Source organism: Oreochromis niloticus, linkage group LG10, assembly GCF_001858045.2.
Source record: "Oreochromis niloticus isolate F11D_XX linkage group LG10, O_niloticus_UMD_NMBU, whole genome shotgun sequence".
Taxonomy (NCBI): Eukaryota; Metazoa; Chordata; class Actinopteri; order Cichliformes; family Cichlidae; genus Oreochromis; species Oreochromis niloticus.
In genome coordinates this window covers 7,597,261-7,622,089 of record NC_031975.2, presented here as the reverse complement: position 1 = coordinate 7,622,089, position 24,829 = coordinate 7,597,261, and the positions used below count along the sequence as shown (strand labels likewise).

Sequence of the window (24,829 nt, the reverse complement as noted above, 5' to 3'; positions counted from 1 at the left end):
TTATAAGACTTCAGGTGGAGTCAAAAACAAATTTAAAACTTTCATATTTACAACAGCATGTCTGTTTTGTTGTGCCTTGTGGTGCTCCACATCCCCAAGTAGCCATTACACCCTATGCTCTCACCACTTGAAGTTTTATCTGAATGCACAAAGACTTCTTCTTGATGGCAGCTACTCCTGTGACGAAGGATTTCCTCATGCTAGTAGCCCGGCGCAAAGACAGCTGGGAAACACCTTCAAGGCCAGCAACAGACCCGGACAAAACGGTGGTTCCACCTGTGCGGTTCATGAGCAATGAGCTGATGATCTTTCTGTAAGAGATGCAGTAATTCAGAGTGTGATGTTTTATAACTCAGGTCTGCAACACCAAGGAACAACAACTCCCGCATGTGGGATACTTACTTCTGCGAGTCCTGTAGGAGAGACACAGCATTGGTAGAGGCGGGATTCTGCTTGGCATAGCTGAGCCACCCTCGAGCATCATACTCCACCCAGTCTGTCCCATGGCTGTGGCCCAGCAGGAAATTGTGATCTTTTTCACTTTTCAACAGGAAAGTGTGACCTAAAGTATGCAGCGAGATAATGAGAAAAATCATATTCAAGACTTCAGAAAGGGGTTTACTGTCTGCATGAGTTTAACAAAGCAAGTAAATTCATCACATCCTAATTAGTCTGGTGTGTGCCGCCTGTCACAAACCTGCATAGATTTTACTGATAAAAACATCATGATGAACAGTCTGTTCCTAGTAAACCTTATTGTTTAATGGGCCACTTTCACCGTGTAGTTTTAGTGTGAGACATTTAGATCCAACAATACTGCACTTTCATAGACAATATAACTGTCTGCCACAAGCATGATGTACTAGGTCATCAGAGAGATACTGATAGACTAAACAGAGGAGCTCAAATCTGACCTATATGAAGAGTTTTAATGAGAATTCTGCAGCTGAGTGGCTCCATAGTGTAGTGGTTTACACTTTCGCCTAGCAAATGAAAGCTCCCTTATTTGATGCTAGGAGGAGACAAATCCCTTTGGGGCTGCGTCAGGAAGGGCAACGGGCGTAAAAAATAAATAAATAAATCTGCCAAATCGAAGCTGTGGAGCTACCCACTGTGGCGACCCCTTGTGAATAAGGGAGCAGCCAAAAGTAGCTTTAATGAGAATCCACCAGCTGTTGTTTTGGAGTACTAAAATGACAATTTGCGCACCATTTTCTAGCTCTATTAGGGAACTTTTTAAAAGCTTCAGTTCTTATTGTTAGAGAATTGCTAAGAAAACATACGAATCGGATATCTGTGACTGCTCTGCAGAACAACAGCAACGAGATATTGTGATTTGGAAACTCCATATTATAGTATAGCTTTAATGAGCTCATTTAAACTGAGACAATACAGCGTACTATAAAACAAAAGGGGAGTTTATATATACCCATCCAATATATAATGTTAATAAACGTCTTTGTTTTTATTTCTTTTATTCTTTTTGAAAATGAAAATACAAGGATTTTCTGTTCATTTCTGAGAAGATCAGTATTTGTATTAGTGTGACCTTATGCATGTGTGTGTGTGTGCGTCTTCCCCTTGCCTTTACTCTCGCCCTCAGCAGGTCCATAGTAGCTAAACAGGCGTCCCAACAGTGTTTCCTCTGAACCCCTAGGCTGCAGTGCCTCCTCCTCCATCAACCACAACAGACCCCGGGCCTCATCTGTTCGCACTGTTCGTACCTGTCCGCACGCACGCACGCACGCACGCACACACGCACACACAAGCGCACACGCACGCACACACACACACCAAATATTCTGTTATACCTTTATGACCCTCTATGCAAAAGATTTTACAAAAGGAATGTCAAACATGAGTAATAAACATCTAGTTCATTTTAGTGTTTAATGGAATATATTGATGAGTCACAATATATTTAAGGTATTATTATCCACCTCCTACAAACAATAATGACAAAGCAATAAGTATTAATTATGAAAAATATCCTTCAAATGCCTGGTGCTGGCCTCTGTAGCGAGTGTTTGCTTAAATATAAGCCATTCTAAATGTCAGCAAAAATACACACTCTGTTTTCCCAGTCTGAGCAGTGTATCACAGACATGGTGATATTATTAGCAGTGGAAATTTAAGTTTCAAAAGCATTTGTGATGCAAGCATACTATTAGCAGTTTACTGCAATAATACCATCACAACAGTTTTAACTTACTCCACACAATTAAAATGGGGAAAATGTGGAAAGTATAAAGGGAGAAGAATTTAAATAATGCAATTAGTTACACAATTAGCATGTCATTGCTGAATAAGGGTATGCCAAATATATGTCACCATAATACACAACACACAGAAGCGTTCACTTTTAAGTCAGAGACATTGAGCATAACCCCCTGTTGTTCAAGCTCACAAGAAAACAATCTCCACATTAAGGTAGCTACTGTCTAAATCCACCCTGGGAACTTTGGCTTAAGAAGCAAATCCACAAAACCAAAAAATGCTTTAGCAGCCATCAGAAGTTGCACTGGAGACATCCTTATCAGCAGTGCACACTACGCTGACTACAAATACAAAACAGGTTATCAGTTTGGAGAAGACATGTGACAACTATGAGGCTTGCAATGAATCAAGCATTAAGGCTGTTTGTGATAACAGATGTCTGAGCTACAACAGGAAAAAAATATCTGTGAGGGAAAAAAAATCTTTGATCAAAATGTCTTTGCACTCTAAACAGCATAGATCTTTATAGCTGACTTTAGAAATGACTTTGAAGAATCTGTGTTATTTTTACCCTTCGGTTTTTAGTGTGATGTACTACAGTTCACTGCTTTTGATGACATTCCCATTAGAGTGGGGACCCTTTAAAAAGTAAAGCACTCAAACCAAACACATTGGAATTACAGCAAAGTGATCTATGGACTCTCTAAACTCGGCCATTTCTGTTTCCATGGTGCAGATCATAGGCTGGAAAGGCCAAACATTGATTTTCTTTCTTGAAGTCAATTCTCTAACCTTTCTTTTCTTGCTCCCACCCTCTCTTTCTAGTCTCTGCCAAACAAGTCTAACATAGAGAGAAGTCTTCTGATGCTTAGAGACGTTATTCAGTTTTTTTCTTAATTAAAAAACAATATATTGTACCCAGGGATTAACATTAACATCTGAAAATCAAACACTTTATGGTACTAAAACCAAGGAAAATGAGAAATTATACAAGTTAGATGTGTGATAATAAAATAAAGAAAGACAATAAAACAAGCGTACCAGTGCTTGACTCGAAGCTTGGTCTACCACTGCCACAGACAGAGATGTGCTGGTTTCTGTGTCGTCAAAGGAAAGTTCTATGTTTTCCTGGAGGACAACAAAGAGATTGACAGACTAATGACCCATGATGTCAAAAAATAAAAAAAAATGTTTTGAATAATGAAATAACTAAAAAGATACATCTGCGATTTCATTTTAAATTAAATTCATCAATCAAAATCGTTAGAAAATAGGATTTTGAATGCTAAGCCATTTGAAGCCCATTGTCATAGACCAATAAGTTGGCAAAATATGTTTATCCAAGTATACCCAATTATTAATGAAAAGTTTTTTTTAAGTGTGCATATGTATAAAAAAGTTAAATGTATATGTTTCCCTGACTGAGGAACTTACTACAGTCCCTTTGAGGGAGCCAATATGCCAAAAGATCCTGATATTAAGAATGCTTAGAATATCAGTTTAATGAATAATTAATAATCCATGTCGTGTTTCAAGCAAAATATATATTTTTTAGTTTTGAACTATTAACATGATAAATGAGAAAGTGACAGAGAGCAGAAGATTTTTAGAGAGGCAATGGTACAGTGGTTAGAACTGCTGCCTCATAGCAAGTAGGTTCAAACCTACCACCCAGCTGGGGGTTTCCTGTGTGGGTTCTCTCTGAATACTCTGGTGTCCTCCCACAGTCCAAAGACATGCATCTTAGGTGCATTGGTGATTGTAAATTGCCCATAGGCCTGGTTTTGAGAATGTCTAATTATCCGTTTCTGTGTGTTAGCCATGTCAATGACTAGCAACCTGTCTAGAGTGTACCTTGCTTTTTAGCCTATAACAGCTGTCACAGTCTTTATATTTTACCACAGCTCCAAAATTTAATAGCATTTTATAGGTTAACTACAACTATTTTAACTTGGTTTAAAAAAAGGAACAAATACATTGTTATTAAGCAATAAAGATTTGACCATTTTGGTTGCAGCTCCATTAGTCATTTCTAGATTACTGTAGCACATGATACAAATTATCTGAGATAAAGCTATAGCTATAAAGATTAAGAGATAAAGTAACAGTACATGGTAACAGAGTGGATCATGCTCCAGAAAGGGGAGAAAATCCTGGCATGCTAATAATGTGGCCACGACAGATGACAGTGTTCAAGTTGACTGTGTATGTGAAGTCTCCCCACTGATTTTTGTTCTCTGCTGCGGAGAGTCCATGTACAGAGGAACGCAAAAAAACAGAAAAAAATACTAGCCAGAAAGCTAGAGCGCCCAACAGCAATTTATTCAAAAATATAAAGGCACACTGCGTGTGCTGGTTGTGTGTATCACAATTTAACCCGCCTGCCTGTCACTGTGATTGTTAAGACTGTGTGCTGTTTTAAATGAGTTTGACCCAGTTTACAATGACAGTTTCACAGGTTCTTATGTTTTCAAGATGTACTGACAAGAGAGAATTACACTACACACATTTATGCAATACTTCATCTCATTCCAACTCCATTTCTGCCATGCAAAGGATGTGGGTGGGAAATCCCAGGATCCTTTTTCAGAAGCAATGTATCTGAAGCAATATAATCAGGATGTCTGGGTAACTTCAGTGTGATATCAGGTGAGCTTTTAATAAAAACATTTTTGCAATGAGACATAACTGTAAGTAACGAAAGAAAACTTTTTATTTATCCTCAAAAACACTAAATCCTATGGGATGACTACACCCACAGTTATGATGGTCCAGTCCTGCTAGACAGAATGTTAAAGAGGACAGAAGTAGAATAGATCTTTAGGGAACAACAGCACTACTGTGCAGCTGGGCGTTTCTCCCAGAGGCAGCTGTGAGTGACTTTACTTTGATCTTGGCAGAAGCGGTGAAGACTGGCATCACTAATGAGAAGGTCTAACACATGAACTACTTTGACTTGTCACAGCTTGTGACAGGTGGAACAGATAGTGTATCTGATGTGTGTACACATACTCTATTGGAGTTGATATATCTGAGAGAAAGGACCAGACAAGGGGAGAGAAAGGGTAGGAGGAAGGCAGAAACAATGAGAATGAGGCTGTTTGTATGCACGGTGCATAATACTTTACATGACATTACCTCCTTGTATCGCTCCAGCTCCTGAACAAAAGTACGCTGGTAGAAGAGGGTCTGCAGACGCTCTTGAGTGTAGTTGTGGCACAGGTCCTCAAAGGTTGCACCACATTCGCGCTTAGCCAGCCTTGGGTTTTGAAAGCCTGGTGTGTCCACAATGATCAGAGAGCACAGGGAGTGCTGGCTGGATTTCAGAGCCCTTAAGCAAACATGGTAAATACATATACACACATAACATTAGCAGTGCCATATTTGACAACCTTTTGATATAACCTCAACTCATGCCACTATATCCCTAACTGAAATAAAACTGGCTCTAATACTCTCAATTCTTGTTTAAACACAAATGATGGTTACTAAAAGTGACACATAAGGCATCTACATTTTTCTGTTGTATACCGGTTCAGCACAATCATGACATCGTCATTACAAATGTAATGCACTGTCAGTAACACACCAGAGAAGAAATACTAACCGGTTTATTAGAGAAATGACGATAGTGAAGAGTTCAGAGTAAAGCCCGGATGCCATGGCTTCTAAGCACTCCATTGCTGTTGCTTTGGATGCTGGTATAAAACGCACAGAGTCAGAACAAATCCTCAATAGCTAATTCACAATATCTCCATCAGCAAATAACACAAGAACCAGTTGAATAGGAAGGAGGAATGAACTGTAAGAGCTTTACTGAAACTATAGCAAAAGCATTTGATTTAGAAAGCAACTACATTTTCATGATATTCAAACACATTATTTTCAGAGTTAGAAGGTATTGAAAATGCCTACAAAAGTGTCTTTCTGAAGCAGTGTCATTTAGGGATCAGGTGTTTTGGAAATGGTCAAATCAAACTGAATACTCATGTCTGTGCCTAGAGGCAATGGCCACCTGTTAAGCTTTCATAATTCATTATACCATCACATAAGTGAGTTTATTGTTGCATAGGCGATATATTCATGTGTGCACACACATCAATGACTATACGCTCATGAATGAGGGGAGATGCAGGGAAGGAGAAACAGAGGTCATTTCTGTCCATCCCTACTGTGAAAGACCTTTAACTGAGTCGTCATGCCCTTCAGAATGTACTGCAGTCTTGATGAACCAACACGTGTGAAAAATCAATGTGAGGCAATTATGATTTCAGGGACAATGAATGAAGACTGGATCCAAAATTGCTTGTCCCAACATACTATGTGCACCTATCTGTCAATAGCCATTGTAAAGCTGTGGTATTCATTACCAAGATAAGCTTTACTTTTTCTCTCCGATGCATTTTCCCCTTGAGGGATGAGCAGCAGCATGTGTGTGTGCATGTGTAAATAGAATGAGAGTGACAAAAAAAGAAAAGGTAGGGAGAAAGGGGGTACTGTGAAGAATAAAGAGTAAAGAGTATGGTGGTAAATGTGGTGTGGAGTACCTGCATCTGCCGTGCCATTTTCGTCAGAAGCCTGGCGAATAGTGCTGGCTCTGGGCAGGGTGCCCTTGGCCTGGTGCTTGAAGATGGAAGAGGAGAGCTCCTCCAGGGTGCAGCCCAGCAGGTAGGCTGCCTTCTGAGCCCACTCATGACGTGCAAATTGTTTCCTGCCAGCTGAGACACGTGCATGAAAACCTCCATTAGCCCTTCTGCCAACTATTGCAGGCACATGGTGACTTTGTGACAATACTGTCTGTGACAGGGTAGGATTATGTGTCTGGTCGAACTGACACTGACACAGCTGATAAAAACATGCACTAAAAGCATGTTCCAAAGGGTGGTAGTCTGAATACATTTAACTACTGTGGAGACGGAGACACACACATACACACACACCCACTAGCATCTATAAGGAAAAACCTTATTTCAATTGTTTAATACTGAAAACAGGTCTATTAAATTGAAATTATAATTGCCCCTTTTATCTTATTGAGAATGAAAGCAAAATTTATCATTAGGGGACATAATTAATTTATTTACATAAAGACTGCTGTTGGGAAAACCAAGTTTCCCTTAATCTAGCGGCTGAGTGATGCTAACATACAGATATGAGTGCCAACTTCAGTTTTAATCCACCATGAAGTGGTATCTTCTAAGACTTGAGAGAGAAACTGTGGGATTTCAGACAAAGTAGTGGGCTCTATCTGTCTCATCAGTACTGCAGAAGCCTTGCATACTTCTCTTATTGATAAGGGTGGTTATGAAGACAAGCAAAGGCATTTAAATATTTACTTTGATAGATACCAGGCAGCATAATTACTTAAATTCCACTAAAACATCAAAAAGAGCAAAGTGGGTTTACCAACATGAATGAACATTGCAGAATCAAACAGCAGATGGCTGTACGACTTTTAAAGATAAAAAAAAAATTACATATGTACAATATTTCTTCTTAAGTACACAGAAAGAGTATGCCAAGTCTCCTATCCATACTTATTCGATGTAAGTGTTCACTACACAATATACAGAGAAAACTAAGTTCATTTCAGGTGGTCCCTTAATTAGGTTTTGGAGATCACTGCTGCCCTCTTGTGTACCAGAATAAAGTTACACTGCCAATGGATTTATTTCATAATCTGTTTATTACTCCTTTTGATAACCAAAATGCAAACTAGGCCCTTGGTACAAAAGGGCTATTTAATGGTCTAGACTGTAGACTATTATCATTAATAAATATTCCCATAGACAGGCCTCTCAATGACTTCCTATTCCTACCCCTGACATTGCTTCTTCATAAGAATTAATTTTGAAAACGAAGACACCAATCAAATGTATTGCCAATCAGAGAGTTGTTCAGAATTTTTATTCCCAGTAACAGACAGTATTTATTGATTTTTTTTTTTAACTACTCGCTGCTTTATTCTGCCATCAAAAATATTGGAAGCCAGCTGGAGGGGATCACTGCAAATTATTTGGCAAGCTATTCTCATAAGTAACTGGCAATTACAGACAAGCACTGAAGAGTGAGCAAACGTATCAAAAAAACACAAAATTCAGCACTATTGCCACTGTTATCACACATTTTTTGTGGTTTCTCTGTTGTATATTATCCTGCTATTCGGTAATTAATTTATTTGCACTACAACAGCAATTAAATCCTTAAATGGACAGTTTTTCATTTGCTCATCTGTGTAAATGTGCCCACTTAACCTCAGTTAAAATTAAAACAAAACAAATTTCATCAACCAAAAAGTCAATGCTAAATATAAATAAACACTTAAATCTGTGTTTTGAAAGTACTTAAACGGTTAATTCTATCCTTTCTATCCTTCCAGTGGCCTTTTATAATGACAAAAAAAAGGATGTGATGATTAACTCACCTAAAATAAAAATCTTGTTGGAAGCTACAGCTTTTACAAATGTCAGCTATCTAATTTTAAAATGTTAGTCAAATCCTGATAAAAGGGCCGTTCTATTACTCTAAAGGAAAACAATCTGTTGCATTAGGTTTCATCATACGAACAGCTTTAGACAGAAGCAAGTTCTTGTGTTCGTGAGAACTGCTGTTCCCATTAGTCCTGTAATGCATCTTTATGACAAAATAAATGTTTGTCAAGAATTAGATCAAGGTTTTTCTCTCCGTGAGCAGCAACGGTGTTTCCAAGCAATTAGATTCAAGAAGTTTGTCATTAGTTTCAGTTACTCAAGCACAAACAGTGCTCTGATTATTTAATATGTTCATGCAGTAAGGAATAATAAGGTAAATCTGACAGGGGTTCAGATCGAATAAAAAATACAATGTATCACTTCACTGGCAGCCACATACTATAAAGGCAGCAATAATTCTGTACCACGAAGTCTTGAATGATTCCCAGTGCCACAGCCCACCACCACCACCCACTCCCCACTCCACTCAAATGCGCTAAGATCTAAAGTATAAAATTTTTTGTAATGGCCTAGATTTAAATGTTCAGCTGCTGATCATTGGAGGAGCTGTGCACAGTGTACTTTTAATGTATAAATAAATGTATTATTCAGTTATTGGGATTACATGTGATTGCATCACACAGCACATGTTGCCAACAGTGAGATAATGCCAGCTTGATATCTGTCAAATTACAAAGTGTTACAAAAACTATTTGGGCTAACAAAGGTAATTTCACCATAATTATCTTCCATTGTGTGCACAAATCAAAAACAACATTTTGCTTTGTCACTGGAGCCTGTTCTATAACAGCAGGACAAACGTCATCTCCAATAGGTGATGCAGTTGTGCAGGAGTGCATTCAAGCAATCTTACCCTTGGTGGTTCCCGCAGCCCCAAGGTGGTAAATGGCCCCAAGGATGAGCCAGAGGGCCCTCTGCTCATCACCACTGATCCCCAGAACCTTCATGGCTGCTTGCAGTTTGGAAAACTGCTGAGAGGCCCGCTGTTTATCCTCTGCCTGGCAGATTCACACAAACATAACTTGAGCTTCTTTTTTGGGGGGGTAAATCTTTAAGTAAACTTTTTCCCCTTCCATTCCTGGTTGGACAAAACAAGCCAAGCTTCTAGTATCCGGATGCATTTACCTTAGTTTGTGGCATGATTCCAAAGGCACTGCTTTCAGCAAAGTGGTTAAGGTGCAGCTCAGTTCTAATGAAGAAATTTAAAAAATAAATAACTTACAAGACATTAGTGAACACAGTTAGGATCAAAGGGAAAATAGGAAGAAAAGGCAGCATTATAGAGCACTACAATATATCTATGTAAAAACCAATGCAGTACTGTAGTGGATTTAGATATTAATTGACATGAGCGTATTAATCCCTACCTCAGAGAGCTATCTACTCCAGCCATTAGATAGTAAAAAACATTAAAAGTGGACTCTCCATCTGGTCTTCTTGTCACTCTCATCTTCTCCAAAAGCATTGTCTGAAAGACCAGGGCAGAACACGATATTGAAAGGATGGCAGAAATACAATATTATGAACAGATGAGCATAATAACAAAGACTGAGTTTGGTGAAAATATACACCACTTTATGCCTGGAATGAAAATCAGTTATTCATTAGGAATAAATTCAACAGTTGAGTCCAAGTGAGTTAATTAATAAATGTGCTTATCTGTACCTGGATAGAGGCTGAGGTCACCAGGCCCGCCTGGTCAAAGTCCAAGGAAACAATGTGGGTGAAGCGACTAGCATTGCCATTCATGCACGTAGAAGCATTCCCAAAAGCCTCCAAAACAGTGTAGACTGCCTGCCATTTTTCCACTACAACAAAGATCGTACGCTGTTATTGGGGAGGGGCTCAACAACATCAATCATAATATTGGCTAAACTTTTTTTTTTCTTTTTTTAAATTCAGAGGACATCCTTTCCAACCTACTGGAGAATGTTCTATTGGTGCTTCCTGCGACTGTAACCAGATACTGGATGATGTGTTGACAGTTAGTGGTCTTGCCACTTCCACTCTTGCCCAGCAATACAATGGACTGATCCTGGCGAGTAGTCAGCAGGTTCCTGTAGGCAGCCTGTGCTAATCCATAAATGTGAGGAGCTGTGTCATCTCTTCTGCAGCCCTTGAACATTTGCATCACCTGGAAAGAAGGACTAAATTATAGTGGTTTTACATGGATTACTACCACTGGAAATGCATTTTCTCCTCACTACACTCTCATTTATACTCTCCCACAAGAGATGTGTCACATGTACTGGCTACAGCCTACCTTCTCCGAATACATTGAAGGGGCACTAATGGGGTTAATGACCACCATGTTGGGCCCAGCGTGGGTGTGCACCAGGTTGCTGCCATACCGCTGCCGCAGAGAGTGCATCACACTCGACTCGTTCAGATACTGCAGAGAGGCCAAGTCCTCCACTCGGTCAAACGCTGGAGGGTTTGCCTAGAGTTCAAAGTCAGAAGAGGTCACATACTCCACAAGTGTCATCTGTAATTAATGAGGTTCACAAATGATGAGATGATTAAATACCTTCTCTACATCGTCTTCATCCACATCCAATAAAGATCCATCACTCTCCAGGCGGATTTTCACCTTCCCCTCTGGCAGACAGCCTGTCTCCATCTTCAGGAGAGTTGCTGCACCACCACAAAGTGTGTAGTTAATTAATTATGACACATCATTTCAACCTGAATGCAAAAGTTTCATTTCATTTTGCATGTCTAATACTATGTGGCAACTGTATCTTTTTCAATAGTGTCAGAGATTTAATAAAATGTAACATACATTCAGTTTTGAAAACATGGTTGGTTTAATCACATGCAGCCTGAAGTAAAGTGAGCAGCCTGATAACATCAAAATTTCAAAAGCATTTCCAATGCTTCACACTCCCACATTTACAGTTATGTAATAAAAGGTCAAACAGTAACAGACCATACCAGGAGAAGCAGAAAAGAGGTAAGTTTGTTTTAATATAGTTATAAATAGAGGCTTAAAACACATAAAAAAAAATCCATCTAAATGCACTATAATGCATAATTTATTTAAATATAGACATTTTACTAACCCAAGGAAAATCCATCCTTGTGGACAAGCCATACTTTTTCAGTGTTATACCAGGTTTTCTCTGCTGTCAGCTGCTCCTCAGTCTTTACCTGTTAGGAGAGGTGAAAATCAGTATATGAAAACCTGCATAACCAATTTCTATTGGATCACTGATTAATAAATCATACAGCTGCATAATGGACTTTCAAAAGGATTTTAGTTCACTGAGTGGAGGGCTATATGGTTTTGAGAGAAGTGGTATGTTTTCATTTCACACGTCCTATATTTATGTCATTTACAAAAGCACCCCTCCACAGAAGAACTAGACTTCCCATGACTCTCCTTTTATGAACCTTTCAGAGCTCACACAGTGATTAACTCAGAGGGTGCAGTTAAGATGTTCACTATAAAGACATTTAAGGTGGAAGGCTAAAATGCAGGAGGGATTTATCACAACCAAGTCCAAACCAATCACATATAGAAAAAAAAACGCACAACTTGCATGAACTGAACAACGACACACACACACAGCATAAAGCCAAACCAGTTAAAACAAGTCAAGTGAAGAGGGAGTAAATCAAGTCAAGTGTTTGGAGGTAATAAAGTAGGTAGCAAACAGCGAATATGCACCAAATAGTAGTTTCTTCCTTGAAATGCAACAAATTTTTTAATTAATGAGTACTGACTGAGTAGGCTATTTCTATTCCTTTACTCAGATTTAACTACAATGATTAAGTCTATAGAGAAGGTTAATTTGGGATTTATGGGTGGTGAATGTCATTCACGAGGCTTTCTGTGACACTCATGACTACTTTGTCCCACACAAATAACACAAAAAAGGACATTCCACTTGAAACACTTGGGGATGCAACCAGAATTACAACCAGCTGTAGCCATTATCAGACCTTAGTTGCAGCTGAGTGTGCTGCCTGAAGGATGGCCACAGGATCCTCAACAAGTTTGGACTGGACAAGGGAAGAAATCAGTAAGTTTAGTGCTTTATTTCAACACCTATAGAGATTCAACTGACATTTACAACCGCATGAAGAAACAATACAAAATGCAGAGTGGTGGAGAAAAGTAAAACAATAGGTCAGAATGTGTAAAAGGTAAAACACGAACACTGCAGCAAGGCCAACAACAGTGCAACACCACTCAAATAAGTGATTCATTCAACAAATTCACCATAAAGTCCAAAATAATGATTGCATAACTATAAGAAACACTGTAACAAAAATAATGCACTGATTACCAGGATGCATTCAACCACACATACAGTGTGTGGGTTTGTGGAGAGAGCATAAACCTCATTAACAGTTATTAACAGTCACAGTTATGCACAGTAAGGTATGTATATCAGAAATGTCAATGCTAATGAATTTTGCAATACATAGAGAAGTGTATGGCACTTCAAAAACAAAGATGTAATCAAATATCACACATAAAGATATACTCAGCTTTCCATGTCACTGACATGCTCCTAATAAGAGCTGTTAAAAGCAGTTAACTGAAGAATTATGAAAATATAGCTTCAGTATCTACATGTAGTTCCATAGTGCAAAAGGAACAATAACATTACATAGCGACATGACACACCAAGTCCACTGTAAATGAAATGGAGCAGTGGTAAAAATAAATCTTGAGATTTTCTAAAGTTTTTATGCTGCAGTAGTACACTCCAGGCCTCTGCAACAATTATTTTAAAGACAAGTGGGCAGGCACAAAAAATGTATTTTGTGCATATATATATATATATATATATATGTTAGAGAAGGGTCAGTAGAGGAGAACAAGCTTAGACTCCAGCACTCTACAGCTGAAGGGGTGTGTCAAGCCCACAGCACAGCAAGCTGTACCTGAGAAGATTTGTAGCCTCTGGTATGCTAGCCATGTAAACAGCAAAGTGGACAGCAGCAAGTCAGGATCCAGTGACCCACAGGAAAGCATAGAGACAAAAGATATGGATTACGACAACAAAAGAGCAGTGCAATGAGAATGGGTAAAACAAGCTCATTTCCATGTTTTAAACATTGAAAACAAGTAACTCATTGCCATATAACCAGCACTGCCAAAATAATCAGTGTCAGAGTACATGGTCATTATATGACTGAGAATGAAATGAGGCTTACACAAGTCCAGTGCTTCTCTGGACCAGATAGTAATGCAATTAATGCTACAGAATTAATACAAATAAGGCAACGAGCCAGAAACACCGAGCTTAAGCTGAGCAATATCAGTGGTGTAGAGGTTATCTGGAAGAGTAAAGGGAAGCAGGATGCTTTCAGAAACAAATGTTACCAATCAGTCTTAGGGTATATAAATCAATTTGCTAAAATGTTATGACTTACATAAAAACCAGACACAACTCGTTTGTCTGAAGGTTTCCAGTTTCATAGCAAGTGGTTGATAAACATAGTAAAGCCTCGAAGCGGAACTGTCTAGCCAGAAGGACTATGAGCATTGCAGAGGCCCAATGACGGCCTCTGGAATTTTAGGGAAATCAGGCCTGGCAAACGGAAGCCTGTTTGCCCATTTGCCAGGCTGTGGTAGTATTATGCTCCTGAATGTAGGAAAACCACAGTTTTATGTCAACCTTAGGAGCAAACTTAGCACACACCTGTTCATTTTTTGCAGACTGGGGTAGGACAACAGGGGAAGGTTTACCATTGGAGACCACAGGAGGGAAAGATGTTTCCTGCACCTTTGCACGACATATAAATACCCACAAACACACAAACAAACATGCACACACACAGATGGAATTAACATGATAACATGATGATGATGACAATTAAGTTAAAGCTTGAGGTATTTCCTTTTAACTTTAAACTAGATTTTAATTAGAAAGCTAGAGCCAACTTCAAGAGACGCTTGTTCAAACTAATTACAATTTTCCAACTAATTCAGTCAGGAAATGGGTAAGGGCAAAAAGCTGTTCAAGAAAATTGGATCATTAAACACGGCGGTAAAGATTAATGGTTGAAGGCATTGAATTGTCGACGGTGGTTTCAGCAACAATCAAATGCAAATTTCTTCAAAGTAATGAAATAATCAAAATCTCAACCTAATTTTCAGGCGCCACTCCCCAAGAAATCTCAAAGTTGCATCTGAAATTAACCCATCAAAAAGTTCTATGCCATTGTTCTGTAACTGCAAAAAGCTCAGTTTCTCTACTTCTGTTCCATAACTGCTGCTATACTTGAAGTTGTGAATCAAAAAGTATTTTAAGTTCCAATCAAATATTGCTTGTTTTTTTTTTTAAATATACATAGGAGCAAGTCAAAGTAAGGCTTTGACAATCTGTTTTCAATTTCCCCTCTACGGGAAGCGGCTAAAAACTGGAATTAAACAAATTATTGAAGTTGTCAAACATTTTTTTCACCCCGGGTATAATTTAGTTGTTGCTAATTGTAATGGCTGAGGTCTGCCATTGTCAGCAACATGACTGTTGCACAGTCATAGCTCTAGTGATAGCAGAAATATAAAAATCACTAGACAAAACAAACCTACACTAATGTTTTGTCACACATAAATTTCCAAGATCAGCTAACATCTTGTTCCTGACATTAAAAGCCGAGTCTCTCCCTAGAGCAGTTAAAAACACTATATCCCTCAGCAAAAACACCAGGTGCATCTCTCTGAAATCCAATCCCTCACTCTGTGGCCAAATACCCAACTGTTCACCAGATTTCACAGACATCTGCTGATAAAATTTTCAGATGGTAGGCTGACAGACAGAATGCCAGAGACTAAATAACAGGACAAAAACATAACTTTGTCTGAATTATAAAATGGAACTTAGGATACAAAAAGGTACATCCTTAAAGGGATTTTTTTTTTTTTTTTTTAGCAGATTTAAATGTTTACATAACCAATTATCTGCTCTGTAGAAAAAAAACACTCTTCTCTGACACTGTTACAAGAGAGTTAATGCTAACCTGACCAAACATTTAAAAAAAAAAAAATCATCTTTATTCTTGTTCCCATCTTTAAAAGCATTGCTAAAGATCCTCTCTCTTAGTGGTGCACAGCAGACAGAGCACAGTTTCAACTCTATCTGCTGAAAGTCACAGTAATGAGATTTAGCTCAGTGCTCCAACTCATCAGACAACTACAGTGCAGGTCATGAACACACCCTTATACCCACTGATGAATCTGATGATTAGTTTCCATATGTGCACCACTTCCCTCCACTTATTCAAGGCAGCGATTATATCAAGTTATTTGGGGGGATGTATTTTACTTTAACTAATTTTGTTTATAACAAAGATTAGCTCAAGTAAGATGAATGCATAACCAAAAACAATCTGTATGATGTTGATCAAGCTCATTTATGAGAAAATCGGATGAATTAGGAATGATGACTTAAGTTGTGCTCCACCTAGTGGCTAAGTAGCAAACATGCACTTTTCACTCAGTACCTCTGGTTTCGTTCCAGCAAGTGGACGAGGCTTTGGGATGAAACCACCAGGAGGGGCCAAGGGATCTGTCTTGGGGACAGGAATGAAACCAGGAGGTCTTATCAGGGGATTCTGTTTTGTGGGCAATGGGCTTGATTTTCTGGTGGGGATGAAACCTGGTGGTGGAGTCAACACGTTCTGCTTGGGGACTGGGATGAAACCAGGAGGTGGGGCCAAAGGATCAGGTTTGGGTGGAGGAATGAACCCAAGTGGAGGGGTGAGGGGATTAGACTTTATTGGTGGAGTGTTTGGAGCTGCAGTAGAAGGCACAGATGGAACTTCCTCCGTTTTTGTCATAGTGGTCTTTTCTTCAACATCCTCCACCTTTCCGTTCTCCTCTTCCTGCTTCATAGTGTCTTCCTTACGGTCCTGGGTGCGGGTGCGAGGCCGATGTTCCTTGGTTCTGCCTCTTCCCATCAGGCTCGTTAGGCCCTTGGATATATCATCCTTTTCCTCCCCAGCAGCACCCGTTTTCCCAACCGCAGAGTCTGTAGCAGATGCAGAAACTGCGTGCTGGTTGTGCTCTTCTGTTCCAGCAGGAACCACTCGTCTAACAACTCTTCTGACAACCTTCACCACCTTTTTACCACTAGAACTCTTCTCCTCACCTGGTGTGTCTGGACCTCCCATGCCAGTATTGTTATTTGCCTCTTCAGCTGGTGATGTGCATGACTGTGAACCACTTCCTGTCTCCAGACCAGGTTTAGGAATTCCCTGAGGTTGACCCTTATCTATATCAGACTGGATTTAAAATTTCAAAGAGAATTATTTTGAAAAGGATTATTTAAATTGCTCACTAAGGTTAGAATCAATCAAGCCAATTCAATAATTCATTTTCATTAAATCTCAAAATTACAGTGTATGGGCAAGCAAGGTTTTTATTTTTTAATTTTTTCTTGAATTGAGTCTACAGCTGGATAAAGGGAAAAGAAGCAGTCCAGAGATTCATGCACAAGGCTACATATTAATATTCTAATGTTAGTTTTACACAATATAAGACAGGTGGGACTATATATAATCAAACTGGATTCATTATCAGCAGTCGTTCTGTGGGGCCAGTAACACCTGAGGGTGCACAAAGCCACTGAAAAGAAGAACTTGGATGGGCCCAAAAATATGGAACAAAATGAAGCTTATTATTTTTTACTTTTCATAAATCATATTCAAATAAGACTTTACTGATGCTATTGCACTGGCTATTAATTAAATAAAGAGCTGCTGCCCATGGTTCAATTATGATAGAGTGGGTGCCCATCAGCTACGCCTGGTGATTTTACTAGGAACTGTATCTCTAGAAGACAATAGTTAGCCACTCTCCTTTTACCACACAAAAATGGTTTGTATCATCATCACTCAAACACATGCAGCTGAAAAACACTTACATCTGGCTTGTTCTCAACCTTAACCTACACAAGAGGAAGGAAGAAAACAAATCAAACCACACCTTCAGATCATGGTTACTCTCTTAACATAAATATTCAACAAATATTCAACAAAATCACTGAATAATGAGATGAAATCAAAAGGGAAAAAAAACAAAAACAAAAAGGGACTTTCCTTTTGCTCCCAGAAAGAGAAGCGTGATTTATATGCCATGGTGATAGGCCAGAAGTCATGGATTTAACTGGATGAGGTGAAGAATAAATGGATGGAATGGTGAAGGGGGGTGACAGCTGAAGACAGCCGAGAATGGGAACCTGAAGATGAGCAGTGGGACACTGAACTGCACACAACAGGTCATTCAGCAACAGGGTAGACCGAGTATGCAGCACTGAAGATAGAACACATTAACATTCATAATGAACCAAAGGTTAGCTTTCTTCCAACTGCAAAACACATGAACAAGAATCAGACCAAGTGAACAACGCACACAAAACAAACTCATTCATCTGCAGCTGTGCCATATGTGGGTCTCATTCACATTCTGTTATAATAGCCATGACAAAAAACAACAACTAACCATTAACTCAATCACCACACAAAAAATATTTTAAAAATATTGGGAATCTGCTTCTTTTCCAAGAATGGCCATACTAGAACTAGAAACTAGAAAGAAAGCCAGTCAACTTTTTCTTAACTAAACTAAAATTTCTTCAACTCATTAAAAGGCGACATACCAAAATGAGTTGCACAGCAACATGTTTCACTATCTCTGTCCCTGATTTCATCAGTCCACTCCTATAAATAGTTTCAACAGCAAAGGAGGCCATTCTGAGATGCCATCAGACCCCTAATAGAACTGCTAAGCAGAGCATGTACACTCTGAGCTGATCACACTACTTGCCACACACACAGTCCGCCAGAGACATGAGCCCATTACCTTTTCTCTGGGTCTGGTTAACCTTCCAATCTTCACTCTGTCACTGGAGCAGTGCAGCCAGGGCCAAGGCAGAGTAAAACCTGGGTCTTGTAAGAGCACACTCACTAGCCCTGAGAAAGAGGGAGGGCAACCTCGAGGGTGGGGTCACAGTGAGCACAGCACAGTTAAGCTGTGGCCTGAGGAGTGGAGGGGGTAATGTAAGAGGAGACAGAAGAGAGTGGCAGCTGCTGAACAGTGGTTATAAATAGAATGTGTTCATCACATCAATTGCCACTGCCACTTCTCCCTGTCAGCCTCTTGTCCTGCTGGGAGTCAGAAAAAGAGTATCCCTCTTCAGGCGCTTTACCAACTGTTATCTTTTATAACCCCCCTCACATGCACACACACAGCACCTATTTTAAGGAAATCCCAAACTATAAGAGATAACACAAAAACATAGATTAAGTAATCCAACAAATGCTAACTACCTACACCTAAATCTATATACAGCTAATTCTGTGCAAACCTCCAGAAGGAATACATAAATAACAAATATGAACTAAATAATATCAAAGTACACTTTTGTGGAACATTTTATCTAGTGACCCTAAAATGTATTTAACATTTGCTACAAAAAAGTGTTCTTCACATTTTACACCACAAGAGGGAGCTTTAAATCAATAAACTAATCTCTTACATACACTAATCAATTTTCAATATGTTCTACTGTTCAATGTAAACCCTATAAGGTATAACACTATCCAGTGATTGCAGGCATGTTGACCTAAAGCAAAAACTATATCAAAGTTAAGGGTTTTAATATGAGAGACATACACTGACCAGTATTGTTTTATGGTGTGCTTATGGTTTGTTTGTATCGTGCCCAAGGACACATTGGTATTTTAATGTTAGTTTTACACAACATAAGACAGATGGGACCATATACATCAACAATGTGGAGTTGTCATTAAAGCCGTCATTCTGTTTCAGTGATGACAAAAAGCTGCACAGAGACACTGAAAGCAAGAGCACAGACGACAATGTGAAGTGAAACTGAGTTGAATGAATAGTCTTCTTTAGGCTGTTTTTTGAGAGGTCATAGAAGATCATCTGCCTTCATCTTACCCTATGCCTAGCATCCTCTTCAATCACACCAACCCTTTGCTTGTCCTCCTTCACTACACTCTATCAATCTCCTCTGTGGATTCCCTGCTGCCTAGCAGCTCATATTCAGCGTCAGTTTATTGAATATATCCACTAAACTTCCGTGAATGTCCAAACCATCTCAACATTGCTCCTCTTACTTTGTCCCCAAACCACTCAACTTGAGTCATCCTGGTCACTCCCAACAGAAATCTTAGCATCTTCGGCTTTGCCTCTAGTCTTTTTGTTAGTGTCACTGTCACAGCAATTGTCACCTCCATCTTGTAGACCTTCCCTTCTACTTCTATCCTTCATCCAAATCACCCTGAACTCATCTTCAGCCACTCCACCTTACCTGTACTCATTTCTTCTCCTATGGCAACAGCACTCCCCAGTGGCAGCTGCCTTCTAAAGCAGATAATGCACACCATAAAAACTGCTCAGGACCATGGCAGAGGACAAGGCATTCTTACCAAATGACTGCGGCATGCACCAGAATATGCCCACAACACAGGATCCCAAGGTTATGCTCCCAGAAATCACAGGACACCCTCAAAAGATCATGCTCCGAAAGAGGTGGTTTCAATGTTGCGACTGATCAAAACAGTTAGGTCCATAAGTCACAAGACAACCAAACAATTTTTGTTAATTTGAGTCTTTACACAGACTGTGAAAAGGTGAAAGAAGACTTTCAACTTTAATTCAGTGTTTAACAAAAAAATATATATATACTGAGGTAACAGTCACAGAGTTTCATAAACAGTCTTTCATTTTTCAGAGTATAAAAGTAGTCATACAATTAACTTTAGGTTTCACAGAAAGGTGAAGCCTGTTTCTTTATTTTTAAATTAAGCACATAAGAGTTTCAAAGTGTTGATCTTGCATTTGGTTACTGTTCACTGGAACTCTCAGTCTAAGACCAGAGAGATGTCGATGCAAGTGAGGAAGGCCATCAAAAGGCTGAAAAGTCAAGACACACCTATCACACTTATTTTCTTGATTAAGAAAAAGAACTTCACATCATCTAGCCAAGTCAAGGACACTCTCAAGGAATGTTCTTTTAGAGTTGCACTATTTTCAACTCTATAATCTCTCAAGAGATAAATGCAAATACATTTATAGCAAGGTTTAGAGCAACCACTGGTTACACAAAAATAGGAACCCCAGATTAAACTTCTAAAAAAAAAAAAAAACATTTTGTTTATTGATGGTTATTGAGGGTTATACTGTGTTCACTGCAAAAGAAACAAGAGTTTCTCAAGATGGAAAAACAAAATGAAAAAAAAAGGTTCTTCAAGTCAGTCTGCCCAAGTCAGTCACATGACCACAGTCCAGTCCAGCAGAGAATCATTTTCGGTTACTGAAAACAAACTTTACAGCACAAAGACTCAAACAGAAACTTAAGGTGGCTGAAGTAAAAGCTTAGTCGAGCATCTCAAGGCAGGAAAAAGCAGCATTTCATTGACTGCAAAAGACTTCCACTCAAGGTTTAAAAGCAATTTATACTTAAAATTGTTTGTTAAATTAGTTTTTAGCCTCTGAAAATAGAGGACTATGTCTAATATGTCCAAATACTTAAGGACATAACCAACAAACACTCTTGTTTGTTTTGGTTTTTTTTTTTAAGGTATGAGGACAGGTAAAGCCAGTCAGGTAAAACAAAGCTGAAAGGTAAGCAAGGCATCTCACTACCATCCGGAAGCATTGTTAAATGGAAAATATGTAAATGGAGAAACTGGTTTTGTAAGGTAGGCCAGTCGGAGCACATACCTTTCAATAACCAGCAATCATCTGGCTTTTCATTTAGTTCATTCATTCACAGTCATTACAAATGATTTTATTTATTTTTTTTTGCTTTTAAACATAATTGAATTAATTACTTCTAATGTCCAAAACTCTATAAATAGTTACATAGCACTTTATCTCATGGTGAGCTCAGAAGTTCGCATTAGCACTTAGCAAGATCCAGTAAAACACACAGCCTGGCTCATCTATCTAGAGCAGACTGCTAATCCCCAGAGTCTGTTACTGGGACACAGCAATGTGTCGACTGTTTGTCTACACACAGTTGCTGCAGACTAAAGATTAAGGACTCTATACGCCATAGACACTACTGATTCTGACCCAGTTATGCCTCCATACTATCAAAGCTGTTTGAATCATATTATTAAGCTCTAGCATGAATCAGACTACCACATTTATAGAACTATACAGAATATTTCAGGTATGACAGACATATGACATAGCAAGAATTGTCATTTGCTGTTTCATATTCACTGAGAGGTTGATGTTTATAAATTAAATTATCCATATCGTTTATCCCAAAGATGAAAGTGAGAAATTGCTTGAGATATTTCATCAGTATCTATGTCTTTGCAAGCTTAAAGCAGAAATGAATTATGGGACATCATTCTCTACTGTCAAAATTTGAAGGGATGACCCAAATTTTAAGTTGGTTAAGTAAACAGGGCTGGACATCATTTTTAAAGCAGATTATGTGAAAATGTAGAAGAAGCAAAAACTCAATTGCACACATTTAGGAATAAACCACGGAGAAGGAGAAGGTGGTCCTCTATACATTATTCAGCACTTGTCCAAAGAATAGCTACAGATTACAGTTTTATTGGTACATATTCATACTAGTGAATGTATAAGTGGTAACACTACTAAAGCCATTATTAAAAATTTTACAATGACCTCCTAACACAATGATATTGTAGCATGCACCTTCTGGAAACAGAGATGATGTTTAAATAGGTGACATGAGGGGAGATTATTTTAAAAGACAGTTCATTTCTAATTGATTTCACTTGATATTGATAGACAATGCATTGGTGAGGTGACGTAGGATATTAGGTTTAGCAGCATCAGGTCTCCCATGGTCTATAGTTTATTAAAAATGTCGAGGGCCACTCTAACAGTATATTATGCACAATTTTTTTTAAAATCCTCTTACGCTACAAAGCACAACACTCAGTCAGAAATAGTACCCACTTAAAAAATAAAAGCAGGTGACATAAGTAAAGGTGGCTTTATCCATCTTTTACACCAAAGTCAATGGGTTCTGATGGATCAAATAAAAAAAACCAAAAAAAAAAAAACCCATCATGCCATGTGATTGTGAAGAATCTTGGTCAACGAATGTCCAGACAACTTTTTGGGCAATGCCTATGAAAGAATATAAGCAGATGGACCTATACACACCTATACTGTGCAGGAAGATATAGTAAAAAGCAAACACTTTTACTTTGTCTTGACACACAGTATGTACGAGCTGTGACCGTGTGTCTAGTTTTGTTGTGTCACAACATAAAGTATGGCACTAGAAAATTACTGTAACGACAACTATCACAAGGTGGTTTGGAGTATTTTAGCAGGTTTTTGTGTGTGTCAGTATTAACATTAAAAATTGTGAAAATATGCATGTATGTAGCAGATAACCAAAGGAAAAAAGCTCAGATCCATGTGTATTCTGCAAAATCACTGGCTGGGGGGCTCGTGTCATTTCAATAACTCCTCCACTTGTTCCATTAGATTATCAGAGTGAAGAAATGAAAGTATTCTTCCGGTTTGCATATTTTACTATTATTCAGGTTTTAATTATTTTGAAGGACTTGCATAAATCTTCACATATTTCCCTTATTAACTGACATCTTTTAGCAAAAGCTAAAAGAACAGATATGACCGTCTGAAATACAGATTGAGAAATCTGGTGGCTAATTGCTTTTAAAATTTCATGCAAGTATCATCATTATATCGGGGTGGCTGTAGTTCAGGCGGTAGAGCAGGTCATCTACCCATCGGAAGGTCGGTGTTTCAATTCTTGGCTTCCCCTAGTCTACATGCCAAATATCCTTGGGCAAGATACTAACCCCAAATTGCTCTCTGATGCATCCATCGGAGTATGAGTGTGTCTAAATGTTATTTAAGAAGCACTAGCTAACAGCTTAGGAAAAAGTGCTTGTGCAAATGGGGTGAATGCACGAGTTGTGTAAAGCGTTTTGAGTGCTCATGATAGAGTAGAAAAGCGCTATATAAGAACCATTTACCATATCATTCAGAGGCACGCACTCATATACAGTAGGAGGACGACTGAGTCAGGTCAGTTATATGATTCAAGTACACAGACACTCAGTGTCTATAACAAAGAAGTTACTATGAGGAACAAAAAAAGGTCATATTTTTTGATTTGTGGCTTTTACCCAATGCTTAAAAGGTTAACGTGCTTAGGGGTGCATAGACGAAGGCAATTTAAGTTTGGTGCAGGAGTTAGTGCTGTTTGTTGATAGGGATCTACCACTGACTCTTTGAATACCAAATATGAAACACTTTGACAAGGCATTCATTTCATCCAAGTTCATTTGAATTGCTGCAGATTATATTTGTTTTAATGACAGCTCCACAGAACTGGGTGTAAAAGGTGAAGGACATATGTAGCCTACAGCAAACCCTCTTACAATACAGTAATCAGACACGACACAATAATGACAAAGAAAAAAACAACAGGCAGCAAACTGTGAGAGCAGGTGTTTAGCCGATACCAATCCTAGCCAGTTTTTGTTCAGTAACAGGCTTATTATTCTTGTATTCTCACAGCAGTTACAAAGATTGTCAGTGGTTGCTTGGCAACTTGACAATGATGACAAGATTTGACAAAGTCAATGCTCCTTGCCAAGAAATAACACTCTTTAAAAACACAACTTATCCTTTCTAACGCATAGTTACATAAAAGCATGGATATAATGTCTTCATTTGAGAGATTTAGTGGTGATGACTGATATTTTTTCCTCTCTCTTTAAAAAGAAAAAAAAGATAAAGAAAAAACACAAAACAGGAAGCTGCTTCCCCATTTCATGTTTCATGCTAACCTAAACAAAAACCATCTCCTGTAGTAGTGAACTTTTAACAGACTAATGAAAAGACTGTGAATAAGTATATTTTAAAAAAAATATATATGAAACGGAATTAAGGCAATAAACAAAATTACTGTATGTTAATGCATCATATGGTCTCATACTGTATTGCAGAGCTCTAGATCCAGAATCCAGAGCTTATTATACCCACCTAAAAATAGTGCTGCTGCTTCTAGGTCAGCCTCACATGCACATTTTGTGCTTTTTCAAAAGGCCTGTCTTTTTGATCATCGAGATTGCTTGAATGTGGGACAAAGTAGTCAGTC

At 38.6% G+C, this 24,829-nt stretch overlaps 1 protein-coding gene across 9 annotated transcripts in view; it reads right to left on the bottom strand.

The window, feature by feature from the left end:
• The window catches only part of LOC100703358 (unconventional myosin-XVIIIa), a 59,965-nt gene that overhangs the window by 31,077 nt on the left and 4,059 nt on the right, over positions 1–24,829 (bottom strand). For 4 of the 9 annotated variants that reach the window (XM_019363874.2, XM_025910687.1, XM_019363868.2 and 1 more), the window contains exons 3-20: positions 14,366–14,449; positions 13,605–13,631; positions 12,654–12,713; positions 11,771–11,858; positions 11,236–11,342; positions 10,972–11,148; positions 10,632–10,842; positions 10,374–10,516; positions 10,076–10,176; positions 9,834–9,897; positions 9,562–9,706; positions 6,765–6,935; positions 5,825–5,915; positions 5,356–5,548; positions 3,259–3,345; positions 1,586–1,724; positions 403–562; positions 125–311 (exon numbers count right to left, since the gene is read on the bottom strand). In XM_019363874.2, the coding sequence (XP_019219419.1) occupies positions 125–311; positions 403–562; positions 1,586–1,724; positions 3,259–3,345; positions 5,356–5,548; positions 5,825–5,915; positions 6,765–6,935; positions 9,562–9,706; positions 9,834–9,897; positions 10,076–10,176; positions 10,374–10,516; positions 10,632–10,842; positions 10,972–11,148; positions 11,236–11,342; positions 11,771–11,858; positions 12,654–12,713; positions 13,605–13,631; positions 14,366–14,449 (2,235 nt within the window). Of the gene's footprint in view, positions 1–124; positions 312–402; positions 563–1,585; positions 1,725–3,258; positions 3,346–5,355; positions 5,549–5,824; positions 5,916–6,764; positions 6,936–9,561; positions 9,707–9,833; positions 9,898–10,075; positions 10,177–10,373; positions 10,517–10,631; positions 10,843–10,971; positions 11,149–11,235; positions 11,343–11,770; positions 11,859–12,653; positions 12,714–13,604; positions 13,632–14,365; positions 14,450–16,169; positions 16,950–17,590; positions 17,615–17,765; positions 17,980–18,528; positions 18,660–24,829 lie in introns of those variants that run through there. The other 5 variants (XM_003450464.4, XM_005471920.3, XM_019363872.2 and 2 more) reach the window with 4 other exon arrangements.